At 40.3% G+C, this 18,952-nt stretch overlaps 1 protein-coding gene across 1 annotated transcript in view; it reads left to right on the plus strand.

Moving 5' to 3' along the window:
- LOC142204514 (uncharacterized) overlaps nt 1-13,597 on the plus strand; it is a 93,426-nt gene extending 79,829 nt beyond the window's left edge. The window contains exon 8 of the mRNA XM_075275829.1: nt 13,483-13,597. Within this exon, the coding sequence (XP_075131930.1) occupies nt 13,483-13,597 (115 nt within the window). The remainder of the gene's footprint in view (nt 1-13,482) is intronic.
- The last annotated feature ends 5,355 nt before the right edge of the window (nt 13,598-18,952 follow it).

Consider the following 18,952-nt stretch of genomic DNA (forward strand, 5'->3'; position numbering starts at 1 on the left):
GATGATGCTGCAGCTCTTTGGAGGTGGTCTGTGGATTGTCCTTGACTGTTCTCACCATTCTTCTTCTCTGCCTTTCTGATATTTTTCTTGGCCTGCCACTTCTGGGCTTAACAAGAACTGTCCCTGTGGTCTTCCATTTCCTTACTATGTTCCTCACAGTGGAAACTGACAGGTTAAATCTCTGAGACAACTTTTTGTATCCTTCCCCTGAACAACTATGTTGAACAATCTTTGTTTTCAGATCATTTGAGAGTTGTTTTGAGTAGCCCATGATGCCACTCTTCAGAGGAGATTCAAATAGGAGATCAACTTGCAATTGGCCACCTTAAATACCTTTTCTTATGATTGGATACATCTGGCTATGAAGTTCAAAGCTCACTGAGGTTACAAAACCAATTTTGTGCTTCAGTAAGTCAGTAAAAAGTAGTTAGGGGAATTCAAATCAATAAAATGATAAGGGTGCCCATACTTTTGCACCGGTCAAATTTTGGTTTAATGCATATTGCACATTTTCTGTTAGTACAATAAACCTCATTTCAATCCTGAAATATTACTGTGTCCATCAGTTATTAGATATATCAAACTGAAATGGCTGTTGCAAACACCAAAATATTTAGAACAAAAAATGATTAAGATTAATAGGGGTGCCCAAACTTTTTCATAGGACTGTATACAAACATAACCTGATTTTGACATCCCGCTGGCCAGAACATTTTCCTACAAGCAGATACTGATAAAACCAGAGTTAGAATAACAATATTGTTCAGATGATAAGATGTGCCTATCTATAAGATGCACGCCAGATTTGGGCATGAAAAAATAGTAAAAATATTTTAAGATAAATTGAACCTTCCCTGGTGGTCAAATGGAGTAGAGGAGTCATTGTCACTAACTAGTATGCCAGAGAAGATAAAGGGGGTTATTAACTGTTAGTTAAGAGGCACAAAGACAAAGCTCCACTAGTTACCTCCACATGATTTAATATTCTATTGATGTCTCCTCACAATACAACGGGACATTATACTGTGTGGCGGAGCATTATACTGTGTGGAGGTACCAATGTACAGTAGCACTATATTGTATGGGGAGGCCATAAATAGGGCATTATACTATGTACTTGTGTGGGGAGCACTATGGAGCATTATACTGTGTGTAATTAATGACTACAATGGCAGCAGGGATTGGTAATCACACAACTTGTGTGCAGGCAGCAGGGGTGATTACCGATCCCTGCTGTCGTGATAGTCATGACAGTCAAATATTCATGCTGAAGGACAGTGATTAGGAATAGAGATGAGCGAACACTAAAATGTTCGAGGTTCGAAATTCGATTCGAACAGCCGCTCACTGTTCGAGTGTTCGAATGGGTTTCGAACCCCATTATAGTCTATGGGGAACATAAACTCGTTAAGGGGGAAACCCAAATTCGTGTCTGGAGGGTCACCAAGTCCACTATGACACCCCAGGAAATGATACCAACACCCTGGAATGACACTGGGACAGCAGGGGAAGCATGTCTGGGGGCATAAAAGTCACTTTATTTCATGGAAATCCCTGTCAGTTTGCGATTTTCGCAAGCTAACTTTTCCCCATAGAAATGCATTGGCCAGTGCTGATTGGCCAGAGTACGGAACTCGACCAATCAGCGCTGGCTCTGCTGGAGGAGGCGGAGTCTAAGATCGCTCCACACCAGTCTCCATTCAGGTCCGACCTTAGACTCCGCCTCCTCCAGCAGAGCCAGCGCTGATTGGCCGAATTCCGTACTCTGGCCAATCAGCGCTGGCCAATGCATTCTATTAGCCCGATGAAGTAGAGCTGAATGTGTGTGCTAAGCACACACATTCAGCACTGCTTCATCACGCCAATACAATGCATTAGCCAGTGCTGATTGGCCAGAGTACGGAATTCGGCCAATCAGCGCTGGCCAATGCATTCTATTAGCCCGATGAAGTAGAGCTGAATGTGTGTGCTAAGCACACACATTCAGCACTGCTTCATCACGCCAATACAATGCATTAGCCAGTGCTGATTGGCCAGAGTACGGAATTCGGCCAATCAGCGCTGGCTCTGCTGGAGGAGGCGGAGTCTAAGGTCGGACCTGAATGGAGACTGGTGTGGAGCGATCTTAGACTCCGCCTCCTCCAGCAGAGCCAGCGCTGATTGGCCGAATTCCGTACTCTGGCCAATCAGCGCTGGCCAATGCATTCTATTAGCCCGATGAAGTAGAGCTGAATGTGTGTGCTAAGCACACACATTCAGCACTGCTTCATCACGCCAATACAATGCATTAGCCAGTGCTGATTGGCCAGAGTATGGAATTCGGCCAATCAGCGCTGGCTCTGCTGGAGTAGGCGGAGTCTAAGGTCGGACCTGAATGGAGACTGGTGTGGAGCGATCTTAGACTCCGCCTCCTCCAGCAGAGCCAGCGCTGATTGGCCGAATTCCGTACTCTGGCCAATCAGCACTGGCTAATGCATTGTATTGGCGTGATGAAGCAGTGCTGAATGTGTGTGCTTAGCACACACATTCAGCTCTACTTCATCGGGCTAATAGAATGCATTGGCCAGCGCTGATTGGCCGAATTCCGTACTCTGGCCAATCAGCACTGGCTAATGCATTGTATTGGCGTGATGAAGCAGTGCTGAATGTGTGTGCTTAGCACACACATTCAGCTCTACTTCATCGGGCTAATAGAATGCATTGGCCAGCGCTGATTGGCCGAATTCCGTACTCTGGCCAATCAGCACTGGCTAATGCATTGTATTGGCGTGATGAAGCAGTGCTGAATGTGTGTGCTTAGCACACACATTCAGCTCTACTTCATCGGGCTAATAGAATGCATTGGCCAATCAGCGCTGGCCAATGCATTCTATTAGCGTGAACTGAGTTTGCACAGGGGTTCTAGTGCACCCTCGGCTCTGCTACATCAGATTGCTACATCTGATGTAGCAGTGCCGAGTGTGCATCAGATGTGTAGTTGAGCAAAACTGACTCAGCACTGCTAAGTCTCTGCATTCGCATAGGAATGCATTGGCCAGCCTTCGGCCAATCAGCGCTGGCTCTGCCGGAAGAGGCGGAGTCTAAGGTCGGACCTGAATGGAGACTGGTGTGGAGCGATCTTAGACTCCGCCTCCTCCAGCAGAGCCAGCGCTGATTGGTCGAGTTCCGTACTCTGGCCAATCAGCGCTGGCCAATGCATTCTATTAGCCCGATGAAGTAGAGCTGAATGTGTGTGCTTAGCACACACATTCAGCTCTACTTCATCAGGCTAATAGAATACATTGGCCAATCAGCGCTGGCCAATGCATTCTATTAGCTTGATGAAGCAGAGTGTGCACAAGGGTTCAAGCGCACCCTCGGCTCTGATGTAGCAGAGCTGAGGGTGCACAAGGGTTCAAGTGCACCCTCGGCTCTCCTACATCAGAGCCGAGGGTGCGCTTGAACCCTTGTGCAGCCTCGGCTCTGCTACATCAGAGCCGAGAGTGCGCTTGAACCCTTGTGCACACTCTGCTTCATCACTGATTGGCCAGAGTACGGAATTCGGCCAATCAGCGCTGGCCAATGCATCCCTATGGGAAAAAGTTTATCTCACAAAAATCACAATTACACACCCGATAGAGCCCCAAAAAGTTATTTTTAATAACATTCCCCCCTAAATAAAGGTTATCCCTAGCTATCCCTGCCTGTACAGCTATCCCTGTCTCATAGTCACAAAGTTCACATTCTCATATGACCCGGATTTGAAATCCACTATTCGTCTAAAATGGAGGTCACCTGATTTCGGCAGCCAATGACTTTTTCCAATTTTTTTCAATGCCCCCGGTGTCGTAGTTCCTGTCCCACCTCCCCTGCGCTGTTATTGGTGCAAAAAAGGCGCCAGGGAAGGTGGGAGGGGAATCGAATTTTGGCGCACTTTACCACGCGGTGTTCGATTCGATTCAAACATGGCGAACACCCTGATATCCGATCGAACATGTGTTCGATAGAACACTGTTCGCTCATCTCTAATTAGGAAGTGAATTGTTTCTCCTGGCCGCTTTGATTATGGAGGCAGGGGTCCTGACAGATAGCAGCCACAGTCCCCATTTGGACCGCTATACTCCAGCCGATTTATCCTCTCCCTTGCCCTGATCAGACCAGTGTGGGGCAGGAGGGAGAGATATGCAGATACATGCACAGTTCTCTGATCCAGAAAAGCGAATTATCATCATTTCTTCTTATCATTAAGCAAAAGGTCAGTGGGATCTGGCATTGCTGGACCCTGCTGACTTTGGATTATAAGACATAGGGGCTTTTTAGCGAGGTTTTTTCTTACTAAAAAGTGTCTTACATCGAAAGGTATGGTATTTCTCTTAATGAATAGACATTTTGGAAATAAAATACATAAACTGAATCTTCATTTGGTTTACCACAAAATCCAGCTGCAATAAATTATAGAACATGTTAGTGAAACTCATAGGCTCAGAACTCAGTTGGAGATCTACTATCGTGCAATACCTGGCAGTGTTTCTGTTAAAGAAAATCAAGGCAGCAATGAACGTTATAGTTAGATATGCAGTATATATGAAGAAGAAAAATTGTAGGATGCACTAGAGCAAAACTGCTCCAATGTATTATTGTAAGGTTCTAAAATATGATTCAACCCTCTGCCAGCAGAAAATGCCTTGTTAACTGCCTGCAAGCATCACATAATCGTACAGACTAAATTATATAGAAAGCCATCATTAGTACTATGCATCATAGTTGTGTACATGTTATATACTGAAGATAGCGGGCTGTATGTAAATTAAGCGATGAGAGCCTTTCGTCGCCCACTCTTGAATGATTGACATTCTGTTCTCATTGTCATCTCAAAATAATCCTGTTTCAGTTCTAATGTTCAGTGAATCAGCATGCTATCTGGCACAGAGCCTTTTTACATAATGCTTATGCACTGGAGTTATTAGGATCAACCTTTGGTGCAGTATAACTGAATATTTTGGAATGGAGTTTCTCATTTATAGGACACTTCATAATCATAAGCCTTCTGTGATTTTTTTAACTGAAATGCAGGTAAACATATTGAGTCATCTTAAGACTAGAAATAATGTGCAGGTTTTGATAAAGTTCCTTTGTATGAATAACCCCTCCCCCCATACCTAGAATGCTTCTGGTGATATCATTCTCCCTTATCTAAGGAACCAAGAGTGCAGTGAAAAAGTAGTTCAGTCTACACAATAATTAGCAGCATAGGTATAAAACTCCCCTGGACAAACTGTCTATAATATGAGTGCTGTGTGCAGAATCTCCTGTGGATTTCTATGAGATATAACTTCAGACTGCTCTCCTCTTCCTCTTGTTTGTAAGAGTTGACAGTGAGAAACATGCCACAAGCAAGGGGCAGAGTAAAAGAGTTTATCACTGTATCACATATGATTATACTGAAGCGATACGCATTAGAGTACAGAGGTTATGGGGCTATCCCTTGCTCCCCCCATAGCAGATTAAGAGCAGTGTGATGAAATATTGTTCCTTCTGTCTTATAAAAGCCCGAGACATAATGGGAAATAAAGACTACATTATGGCGACCATTATACCGGGAAAGAAAGAACCAGTATGGCAGACAAGTAATAAATGGTACACCATCTAAACCAGTTACATACAAGAGCCCGTTCATTATTTTAATAATACCCTTTGTCGTACCATATACAGCAGGCAAACAACCATTGCTGGAGTGTTTCTCTTTAAATATTTTTGACACAGAAAAGCTTGTGGAAGTCTAGAGTTAATAAAATCTGAAAGTAAAAGTATATAAAATGGGTGCATGGGCGTCATGATAATGTGCTTCACAATTGATTAGGTCTGGTTGTTTGTGTAGATACGGAACAATGCAATGTCTGTATCCTCCTCCTCACAGTGTACTGAGATTCACTCCACTAACTACAATTTATTTACTGCTAAAAACTTCCATTCTAACACAGCCAGTTTATTCCCAACCTACTATTAAAACGTTGAAGATTTGTATGAATAATTTTTTTCAACAGAGTTGAAATTGAAATGTACAGAATAATAAATGAAAAAAATGGTGCTCAACTATAAAAAAAAATCTTCACATTTCTGATTAAGATGCTGAATTATAATTAAGACGAGTATACAGGTTGTAATATTTGCACCCATTAAAGAAAATCCTAAAAATTCCTGATTGTGCCTTCTAAAACATTTATGCTATTACCGTATTTTTCGGACTATAAGACGCACTTTTTTTCCCCAAAATTTTTGGGGAAAAGAAGGGTGCGTCTTATAGTCTGAAGGTGGCGCCTGGCATCCGCTGTAATAGAGAGGCGGAAGCCGGCAAGTGATAGACGCCATTACAGGTGCCGGGGCCTGAGACATCGCTGGCTCCTCCGTCCCCCCGCCGCTGGCTTCATGAAGGGCAGAGGATCGTAGCGATGTCTCAGGCCCCGGCGTCTATCCCTCCCCGGCATCCGCCTCTCTAGTACAGCGGATGCCGGGTCAGTATCCGTGGCCCCTTCTCCCTCGGGGCCGGTCCCCACCGGCCCCGTACCTGTAAAGTTGCAGGCCGGCTCTTGCGCGGCGATATCGTAGGAGCCGACCTGTCCGGGTGACAGTCGGGAGCCTAATGAGGCTCCCCGGCCTGTCACTGCTGTATTAGTATTGCGGCTGGTCTCTATGACCAGCCGCCGTAATACTAATATACAGAATGTCCCATAGACGGCAATACAGTTGTATTGCCATCTATGGGACTTGCGATCAAGTGACCGCAGGTTCAAGCCCCCGGGGGGGAATAAAATAGTGAAAAAAAAAAAAAAGCTTTAAAAATATGAAATAAATAAAAGTTCTAAATCACCTCCTATTTTTTTTTCAATACAAGGTGATCTAAGCAATAGATATCCCCCAAAATGGTATAACTAAAAAGTACAGCTGGCCCCGCAAAAAAAAACGCTCTATGCATCCCCGTACAGCTGCAGGGTCACCTGTCAATGTGGCCTTGCAGCTGTTGCAAAACTACAACTCCCATATATTAAATATTTTACCAGTTTTTGCTTCAAAATTTTTTTTCCCTATTTTCCTCCTCTAAAACCTAGGTGCGTCTTATAGTCCGAAAAATACGGTATATCAATTTGGTAGTCCAAAGAAATAGAAGGGATTAAAACAACTATGGATAAAGCAGTTTTAGGCAATCCAGGGCCAAAAAAAAGTGGTTTATTAGTTCATTAGTGGTTCATTTAGAGAGGTCAGAAATGCCTAGGCCAAAAGTGAAAACTTTAAAATTTACAGCAACATATCAGAGATTATATTCTTTGGTCCATTCTATCATTTGTTGTTCCATAGATAGCCAGGAGAAAATGACACCATAAAATATATATTGCACATATCAGCAATAGCAGTGTAGACCAGCTGTTGGTCTATGATAACCATGGCATACCTTGTATAACAAAAGTAATTGGGGAAGATTTACTAACTATGCCTAATAGACTTTGTAGACATAGACTAGACAGCTTTATCACATTACATGATGCTGGATAATATATTTGCTGCATCTTTAGAATCGCTAAGCTTATTCCACCTTTTAGTTAAATCACATAGCAATGAAAATTAACAGCAAAGTTGGCACAAAATTCTGGCGTAAAATAACATCATATAAACATAGAGTAAACAATGTCACATCTAGAGAAGAGGAAAGAATCAGATTTGACATATTTTTGTTAATGGAAAATTCTAAAATCCAACTAATATTATACTTCCTCTGCAATTCAGTGGTTCATTGCACAAAATGGCTACAGTATCATGTGGTAGATTTTCCCTTGCCAAATGCTAAAACTTAGTTATGTTAAATTTAGTTATGTTAGTTATGTTAAGGCACACCTGTGAAGTGAAAACCATTTCCGGTGACTACCTCTTGAAGCTCATCAAGAAAATGCCAAGAGTGTGCAAAGCAGTAATCAAAGCAAAAGGTGGCTACTTTGAAGAGCCTAGAATATAAGAAATATTTTCAGTTGTTTTACACTTTTTTGTTAAGTATATAATTCCACATGTGCTAATTCATAGTTTTGATGCCTTCAGTGTGAATCTACAATTTTCATAGTCATGAAAATACAGAAAACTCTTTGAATGAGAAGGTGTGTCCAAACTTTTGGTCTGTAGTGTAAATCTCACTCATCATCTCTGTCACAGTAGGATGATGATGATGGCAGTAACTTCAAGCAAGAGTCCAGCAAATTCAGCACATTCCTCCTCCTCCTCCACTGTCCCTGTCACCATTATAGTTCCATCATCTCCTGCCTTCACTGACCCCAGTGAGACACTTTTTACCCCAGTAGAGACAGAATTCCAAGTGCAAGAAAATTTGCAAGATAATGTTCTATATTTTGATGAGTTTGGTGAGAACAGTGAATGAAGTGGTTACATGGTTATAGCCATTTTGTGTTGATATAGATTGCAAACAAAATCTGAATATCGATATATAATGAAGGTTAGTGTGCATCATTGAGGAGAAAAGATAAATTAGATGTATTTACAATTAGAAAATTGTAAATGGCCAAAAAGAGGTTTTAGGGAAAGAGGCATCAGTACTTGTACCACTATATTAGCTAAGGAGGGGGGATATTGTGTAAGCGGCTATTTTCTTGCGGCCGGCAGGCATGCGCAGTCGTCTTCGCCCTAGGTCCGAGGCATAGAAGTCTGAAGCTTGAGGTGGAAGAAGATGCGTAAAGAGGACGTTGCTGAAGAAGTTGGAGGCGGCGCCGGAGAGAGTTCTCTCGCAGCATTGGAGACGCCCCCAGTGCTGTTTGAGCACTGGGGCCCACCCGCAGTGCTGCAAAAGAACTCATTTGCATACCGACAAAAACCGGGATTTCAAGCGAATGGCAGCGCAGAGAAGACAACGAAAGGTAGGAGAAGAATAGCCTTTCTTAAGGCTATTCTGACGTGTTAATGAGAAAAAAATCAACTACTCATTTTTACACCACCATTACATACAATTCAGTTAGGTGCTTTGTTGCATATAGTACAACCAAAAATTGGGGCAAAGGCATATTGCTCTGCATCAAGTCTGCATTTATGCAGAGTGGTGACAGCCACCAATTTTGGCCTGTGTCCAAGTGCATTTTTTTATTTTAATTGAAAAACTAACACCCTAGAGACTACATGACTTTTTTCACTGCCAAGGAGACAATTATTATAATTTTTTTAATCAGTTAAAATTAGCAAAGAGCATAAAAAAAATGTTTTGGATAAAAATGCGACATAAACACATCTTGTTTTTTTCACATAGCATTTCTCATTGCATTTTCGTACAGTTTTCCTCTGCGAGCTCTATCATTGGAAAAAGTCATTTTTAACTATACACATCCTTGCATAGCCTTTAGAAAGGCTATTCTACACCTACCTTTTGTATGTAAATCACTTCAGTGGTTTTTGAATGAGCCCGTTTTTACTCATATGCTAATTAGCCTCTTGGTGCACCCCAGAAGTGTAAAGCACAGGCTGCTGATGATGATGACTCAGCTTCCTATATGCACACACACATAGGAGAGAATAGCAGAGACGAGTGCTGCTGGAGACTTCCTGTGCTGGCTGGAAGCTAATTAGCATATGAATAAAAACTGACTTATTCAAAAACCACTGAGGCAATTTACATAATAAAGGTAGGTGTGGAATAGCCTTTCTAAAGGCTATGCAAGGATGTGATTAGTTAAAAATTACTTTTCCCAATGATAGAGCCCCTTTAAATAATCCAAATTCTCTATGCAGCCCATCATTTACTCTCTATTCACTGTGGACATATGCTATAATGTCAATGAAAAAATAAAAAAAACAGGGTCCTTTATCTATCAATGTGTATACAGGAGTCAAGCCATTTTATACCCAATATGTGTGGTGAAGTGTAAAATCACAGTGGAATCATATAAACCATACACATCAATACAATTCATCAAAAAGTAAGTAGACATACCTATGTAGTGTAATAGACCAAACACCTGCAGAAGGGGCTGGCACCATTCCCAATTCACGTTTCGGCTACACCTGACCACCTGTGCGTCTCTCCAATGCTTATCTTTCTCTGTTGTGCTGGTTTGTTATGCAGACAAACTACTGTACAACTCCCTACAAATAAATGTATACATAAAGTATCAGAGTCATTAAAGTTATGGAGCTTGCAGGCAGGTACCATTGCACTGTTAACAGAGCAGAAACAGCTCTATATAAACATCAGCATCTGCAGCAGCAATGCCACAGACATAAATTGATGGTTTCATATAAAATTTGAAATGTTATTTTGTTTTTGTTTTCCTTTTTTGTTAATGTAAATGTTAACACTACATGATTTACACTTCAACTATAATTTCTGTATACATTCACTCTTGAAGACTGAATGTTGCTGCAAGAAGAGACCCATCACTGGAACAGAAATGTCATTTCCAATGTAAACCTCATTGTAAAAGACATTCTTCAAACAGCTCTTGCCCGCACCAAATTGTCCCTGTCACATGTTCAGCCAGAAGAACATCACAGAAAGTGACAGCCGGACAGGCAAGAGACACAGACCACTGAACATGGAAAGAGGATACAAGAAACTGTGAAGTGCATTAGATACTGTAGCAGTCTTTCATCTATAGTACAAGAAGCAAAAAGACATTAATAGAAGCCTGTGTACTTTGTATATATATATATATATATATATATATATATATATACAGTATATATAATATCTAATTCCATAGCACTATTTTGGTAATGACACTAGTTGCAGTGTGTATTAACACAAGAGGACATCACAGCTGAGTACTGTCTGTGCTCATTGAAAAAGTACAGTATATATATATATATATATATATATATATATATATATATATATATAATCAGCTTTCATGTTTTCGGAGAAAAATGAATCATTTTCATTCCATTCACTTTAATACATATTGGATGACTGGAGTTCCAGAGTGTTGTGCATATAAAAGAGCTGCTCGCGATTCTTTGCTATGTCATTAGTCATTTATTTTATCTTCGGTCTCAGGACAGGATGTATTACAATGATAACCAAATAATAACATTCTGAATAATGAAAATAAACCAGTTTTGCTTTTGGCCGATATAACATATGTAAGGATAGGTTCACACGTGCACCTGCCCTATGTTCAAATGTAGAGAGAAAAGTCCTGAATGCATTTTCCTGCAGTTTTATACATTTTTCAGGTGCATTTTTCCACATTTTATAATCCATGGGTAACCACTTTTTAAGTCGATTGGGTTTCTATTTTTCAGATCTCCAAGTAAATCCAAAGAACGGAAAGCGGAATGCAGGTGTGAACCTATACATTTTTATTGAGAATGACCAAATTACGACAATGCTGAAATATACACATAATCCTCTTCAAATGATTTCTTGATGAAGCAGATGTTGAGTAGTAAACAGCATACACAATCCCTGTTTATGGTGGTGGCTTGTATAATGTGGAGTGATTTCATTTACTGAATAATTCCCTGGAAATTACTAGTATATTTACATAACCTTTACAAACATCCACAAGATTACATTGCTGAAGTCTTTTTCTTATAATGCTGTTTCTCTTTAAACACTCAGTGTAAATTATGACTAGCTTTGGTTCATGCATTATCTAACATGTGGATGTTGTTGGACACTCAGTTTATCTTTCACGCGTTTGATGTGCTTATAATTTAAAGCCCCTCATACATATTAGATTTCTAGCAATTGATCATTCCCTTTTACTCCTCTGATAGCTTATTATATATGTGCTGCAACCAAGATGGAGGGAACTTGAGGATGGGAGTAGTAGTAGCGGATGATGTGCCACCAGCTAGGCTGAGCACATTCGACCGAGGACCCCAGCCCTGCCCCTAGGCCGGACACCACCGAGGGGGGTCCTGCAGCACTACCCAATGGTGGGGGTAGTAGTTTTCCCAGGGGCACTTCCAGTTGGAGAGGGGACTTCTCTACTCTGAGCTGGTGTGATGAAAATCAGAAGGGCCCTGATGGAATGGCAGGAACGACTCAGGGAGACAGAAGTGCAGTTGAAACAGGGTGTCACTTTACACAACTGAATAGGTAAAACAACAAGCAGCTTCCATAATGGGGGTTGTAGTTCTCCAGTGTCCAACTCCCCAGCCTTGGTTGTAGGAGGGTGCCCAGAAATGTTTAAGGCTCTAATGATAACTCCAACTATAACTCCTCTCCTCCACTTCTCCCAGCAGTAGAAACTGGGGTTGTAGTGCAGGGTAGTCCTGACAGGGATGTGGTTAACTTTAGATAAGGTGCGAAGTCAACACCTCCTGTCATGGTACTCCACTGCTCCTCCCAGAACAAAATTCTAATTCCTGACAACCCTTGTCCGGGGCTGTCTTTGGATAAACAATGGACTGTATTTTCCTTCTAGAGGCTGAAAGGATAGCCATTGAAACTCAGGTTCAATGCTGGCTTGCACTGACTCCTCTGCAAACTGCTAACACTCTTTCCCGACATAGACAGAAAACAAAACTGAGCTCCAACGGTCATCCAGGAGACAAAAGTCTCATTAGACGACACCCAGGAGCCTGTGATAGGTCAGAGCTGTACCAAGGGAAAGGGTTTAAAACACAGGGGAAACCACAGGGAGAAACAATGGGATAAGCTGCATAACAATGTACACAAGTGACAAAGAACATAGAAAATAGAAGACATGACAAATCAACATAACCCAGAGGCATGAGAGACAAACAATGAAAGCAGTAGCACTCCAGGATGCTGCATATGGGATGTTCCACAGGTGTCTGCTGCTTAACATTACAGTGTTACAATTACAGATTGTCCTACCACATTAATGTAAAATGTTCAAAAGTATGTCGTTCTATATAAATGATATAAATGCTATAAAATGGTATTTCTCAGGTCAAAACGTGACAAATTAGCTGGTAAAATCAACATTGGTTCACTGGCACACATACATAAAAACTGCGGTGCAAAGTGTTGCCTAATAAAAACTAGAAATGTTTCATATGGAGTGTACTGGGTATGGAAACTCCAATGACATACATCATCTTATAAGTTCCCTCATCTTGAAGATTTCAGTGTTTTGTTTTCCCAAATCCGTTCAGCCATTCCAAATATATAGGCCCTTTAAATGTTGATGCAATTAGGGTATTCTAGCCAAGTAGATGGGGCCTCTGTGTGGTGTATGTCATTCAGTATTACCACCCATATGGCTCATATACTCTAATTTTTATCAATACTAAAATCGCTTATCTAATTGAAATGACTGATTTGAAAAAAAAAAAAAAAAGCAAGATGACAGAATGACACCTATCAGATAATGGATGCCATTGGTTTTTCAGACCTGGTGACAGGTCATCTTTAATACAAATGTGAATAAGAGCATCTCATCTCTGTATTTAAGTCTTTGGCTGTGTGCATGTTGAACAGAAAAAGCAACATATAATTTTAAGAAACTAATGTTTCAAGTTTCTTAAACATATTACCTTCTCAAGTTATACAGATAACCAAGGACAAAGCATGGAAGAGGATGATAAAGATCACAAGGATTCCGACCTGGAAGAAGAAAGTCGACCTGTTACTACCTCCCGGTTGTGCACAGTTTCTTAGTAAATTCAGTTATATTATCATACTGTTTACCTTCATAAGAATATTTGATATTATAATTTTTTTTTATAATTGTTTATTTCTTTCACATAGGTTAGTTTGTGTGAAGATAATTTCTAAATGTTATTCTTTTAGCAGTTCTTCATTGATTTCATGGCTTTCAATATGTCAGTTTTCTGTAATATGGTTTTATCCATTGCTAACATCTGCCTTGGGCTGTAGATTATAAGCCAGGCCTATTGTAAGAAGAAACCTTTGTGTAAGATTTTGAATTATATGATCTTGCAGAACTTGTACTAGAATGTCTCTACATACAGAATCTTGGTCAGGTCCAAAAGGTAGATGAGACCATGCATGTCATCAAAAGTGATTTTTGGATCTATATGCTGGATCAAATAAAATTATTCCGTTTAAGGTCTGACATTGTATAAAGTTTGGAATTTATCATGTATTTTGCAACCAGAAGACAGGAGCAAATAGAAGCTGAACTCTGCACCAGCCCCTAGAAACTTACCATTACTTGACCCTTGGCATACCCGATGTCAGTAGTGAACAGAATAAGGCTAAAGTCTCACGTAGCGAAACGTAACCAATGAACACTGGAAAAAAACACATTGCGTTTGTTTCTGCAAGCATTTTTCATTACATTTTTGCAGAGTTTTCTTCTGCAGTCTTTCTGCCCCTATTATACCCATATAGAAAATGCCAGCATCCCTGCAGGTATAATTGATATTCTGCGATTTTCAAAAAATTTTGAATACCCATCTTTTCTGCTGCAGATTTTTCTTCTACAATGTGTAGGTGGAATTAACCAGAATCCCATTTACTTTGCAGGTAGTGTAAAATGCAGCTTATTTTTAATGCAGTGTTTCTGCTGCGGATGTTTTGGCAACGCGGGGCTTCTGCCTAAAGGGGTTTTTCCATGAACAGAAATACATTTCAATTTGTAGATAACTAAAAGTTAAACAATTTTGCAAATATAAACAAATACAATTTTTTTTAAAGATTTCCTCTTACCATCTTATTGATGACAGTCTGTTGTCATCAGTCTTTATCGGTTAATGGATACAACCATGAGTACAAAAACTTTGTGTTGTCTGGAACCTGTCAGAAATCCAGCCATGATTTCTTTATTGTGGACAAGGAGGTAACCCAACCACAATGACTGGATTTCTGAAAAATTCCATACCATAGAAATTTCCTGCAGTCATCGATTGGCAACATATTGAAGACAAAAGACTGTTCTAATAGATGATTAGTTCAAATATTTAAAACTATGGAATTTTTTTTATTTATACTTTTATACTTGTACATGCAAAAATGTTTAAGTTTTGATTGTCTATAAATTGAAATATGGTCATGTTCCTGAAAACCCACTTTAGGCTGAGGCCTCACATATATGAAAAGTCATTGTGGGGAATTTATTAAGAAGACTGATGTTTGTTACATGGAATTTTAGCCTGAGGCTGCACGTTGTGGAAATGCAGATTTTTTTGTTACAGCTTTTGCTGCGATTTTTTTGAGCCAAAGCCAGTATTGGATTAAACAGAATGTAGAAGTATGAGAGCTTCCTATATATTTCCGATTTAGTAGCCATTCTTGGCTTTGGCTCAAAAAAACGCAGCAGAATCTGCAATAAAAAAAGCTGCATTTCTACAACGTGCGGCCTCAGGCTAAAATTCCATGTAACAAACATCAGTCTTCTTAATAAATTCCCCACAATGACTTTTCACATAACTTTACCAGACAATTCTATTTCTTGGATTTCCAGGCATTTGGGGTTATTAGTTTAGTCTTAGTAACTCCATGTGCCTCACATTAATAGGAATAACCCCCATCATGTCCCTCATATTAACCCCTGTGGGCCCCATATAAGGGTTACTAATATGTGCGACATATGGAGGGACTAATAAAAAACCTCAATAATGAAGATCCTTAACTATTACCTCCAAGTCTCTCACATATCAGTAACTCTTACACAAGGGTTAATGTGAGGGACATGATGGGGTTAATTGCTATTACTAAGAGGCGCATGGAGTTACTAAACTGTCATGCACAGGGCCAGACTTTATGTGGCTGCTCGAGAGTATCCTGTGCCCAAAACTTACATGTACTGGCGGAAAATAACAAATCATACAATGTCGTATATTGAAGTATATTAACCTGAAATACCTCTGTCCCAAAGACGCTATGTACAGTTTATACCAACACCGTATAGCAGCTGAAATACAAATTACATTCAACACAAAAGTCTCATGTGCTCTCAGAATTACAGCAAAAACAAGATACAAAGTTACATTTCATATCCCATACCTTATACACAGTACGAAAACCTTACCCGCGCCTGTATATACCCACTGCTACAATCACCGCAGACGAAGTCGCGGGTGCCAGCTAGTATAAAGAATAAAATAAATGATATAGGGATTAGAGATGAGCGAGTAGTACTCGATCAAGTAGGTATTCGATCGAATACTACTGTATTCGAAATACTCGTACTCGATCGAGTACCACTCGCTGTTCGAATGTAAAAGTTTGATACAGAACCAGCATTGATTGGCCGAATGCTATACAGTCGGCCAATCAACGCTGGTTCTTCTCCTACCTTTAGAAGTCTTCTCCGTGCAGCTTCCCCACGGTGTCTTCTGGCTCTTCATTCACTCTGCCAGGCATCGGGCCTGGGCAGAGCCGACTGCGCATGTCCGCTTGTAGTGCGATCCAGCCCGACCCTCACTCGTGGACTTGGTAAGTATAATTTGATCGAACATTGCCTACCCCTGAAACGAGCATTTTCCCCCCATAGACTATAATAGGATTCGATATTCGATTCGAGTAGTCGAATATTGAGGGGCTACTCGAAACGAATATCGAACCTCGAACATTTTACTGTTCGCTCATCTCTAATAGGGATGCAGCCTGTAATATATTCACAGAAGCAAGTTTTGAGCTCCATGGAGCAACATGAGGACTTTTTTTTGTTCCATACATTTAATTGCTGCCACTTCTGCTTTTATCATTGGAGTAAGGGATTTCTGAAGTTGGTCACATGGGTCAGTTGCTCTGCTGCTTTGTTTCTTGCTGACATGTACTATACTGTATAGTATCTTTTGAACCAAACATATACAAACACTCTTCAGTCATCTACTATATAAATCCTGTGCAATGTAATCTTACAAAAGCCATGATCTATGTAAGCTTCTTGCAAACACTTTGCTTTCATTTTACAGGTTCCCAAGTAGTTGGGGCAGAACATTTTTGTAAAGGTGGACATAGCACAGTATTACTGATACTCTGTTTCCCCAAAAATAAAACACCCCCCCCCCTTCACCTTCTGGATCACATACAACCGGCAGTCATGCCGGCGCTCCGCTAAGGAAGCATCAGCATGACTGCCGGTTGTTCCCCGCTCCAGCCGCTACATAAGACATCCTCCAAAAATAAGAAAGGTCATATATTTCGTTAGATAATTAATTATAAGAAACTGTCTTATTTTGGGGGAAACAGGGTAGTTTAATGTCATAGAGGAAGGAAGATTTCAGAGGCATACATATTAGTATTAGTCACGTGATCGGACAACATAACAACAAACCGTGGAAGTTAGGAAGTCTAGGTGTATTCATACCGACTGCAGTCCAAAGGTAGGCATTTATATATAGATAGCCTAGAGTTATATAATTATGATAGGAACTTTTGTAAATGCAAATTGAACTGTGAAGGAGGAATCTTTGGGTAAAGATCGACATCTTATTAAACAGTAGGATATAATATGATAGATTCAATATAAAAGGCGATGTTTACATGTAATGATTATAAAAATAATGTTGTATAAATAATGTGGCTAGCATGAGTACAAAATTTAATGGATAAAGGGACTTTGTTTATATGTATTTTGTTGAAGGGTATAGATGTGCAAACATATTTACCGTATGGAGTTAAAAGTTTTTATGGGCGTGGGGTGTTTTTAATTAGTGTATAAAAGCCTCAGGTTGATTAAAAATCAGTATGCCATGACGAAGGGACGAGGAAGGTCCCGAAACGCGTAGCAGTGTTTCTCCATTCGTATATGCTTGCCATCTAATTGGAATGCTGTAAACTTTTAAAATGGAAAAATAAAAGTTATATTTTACTTACCTGGTGACGCTGGATCCTTCTACTATCAGTTATCATACATATGAGATGCACAATCTGGCACAATGATGTTAATTTTACTCAGATGGGAGCACTAGAGGGCACTATTACTAAGTGGGGGCACTAAGAAGCACTGTTATTGTTTGGAAGAACAGTAATAGGACATCATTACTAAGGTGAGAAAGGTATGCTCTACAATGTCTGAACTTATAGATCTGATGAAGAGGTGGTGTATATAAAACACCTATACCTCGAAACGCATTATCGTTTAATAATAAGTCTCCATTTGATGATAATCTTGTGTACCGAACCTTATGTCCAGTGAGCAAACAGCCTGGTTTGAAAGTTTAGGAAATTGTTTCCCTTAAAACCCCGACCTGCAATCTGTCGACCTTTGGAGTCATTAAGCCAGTGTTCGCTATCTAACATCTCGGATCCTATCACGCTAGGTCACTAAGCGTATGTGACAACACTACTTTTTTATTGCATCTCAGAGCAGTTGGTCATAAACTGCTCAAAGTCAGGCTCCTAGGAAGTGCGGCCATCCCTGTTCATCACTATCTCTCTGCTAAGGTGAGAATGGAATAACCAACAGCGCCTTGGGATCCTTGGACAACCAGACGGTGAACTAGGACGGCCTGATACACAAACACTCACCAAACAAACTACCAAAAATACATTGGTACCAAAAAAATACACGACACCGACCAAGGCATTTTCAGGTCAACCCATTTTTCAAGTGTGTATACTGTATATCAGAACCCAGACTCCAATGTAAACCCATTTATCATTACTAAGGTATGAGTACTGAGAATGCTCAATTGCTGAAAGGGTACATCCCCCTTCGGGTTTTTAGAAGTCACATGCACAACTTGGGCATGTCCAACTTTTCATTGCATCATGAACTTTATTGTTGTCATTGAACATACAGTACATATCATCAATAGGAGAAATCGTTGATCTAGAGCCTATAGTACTATAGATTATGAATCCAAATTGGATTAAGTGGAACCACATTACTGTTACTGCATGACGACATTTTACTCCACACAAGGACAGCTAAGATATTTTCTATCACTCAGGGAATTGTAATGAAACAATCTGCAGCAAGAACAGAAGGGATAAACTATGCACCTCTAGCCTAAAGATAATATAAATTTCTTCATGATCCCGAATTCTATAAAAGGTAAATGATGTCAATAAATAGTAAATACTCCTGAAATGATATCA

The sequence above is a fragment of the Leptodactylus fuscus genome, chromosome 5 (assembly GCF_031893055.1).
Source record: "Leptodactylus fuscus isolate aLepFus1 chromosome 5, aLepFus1.hap2, whole genome shotgun sequence".
Taxonomy (NCBI): domain Eukaryota; kingdom Metazoa; phylum Chordata; class Amphibia; order Anura; family Leptodactylidae; genus Leptodactylus; species Leptodactylus fuscus.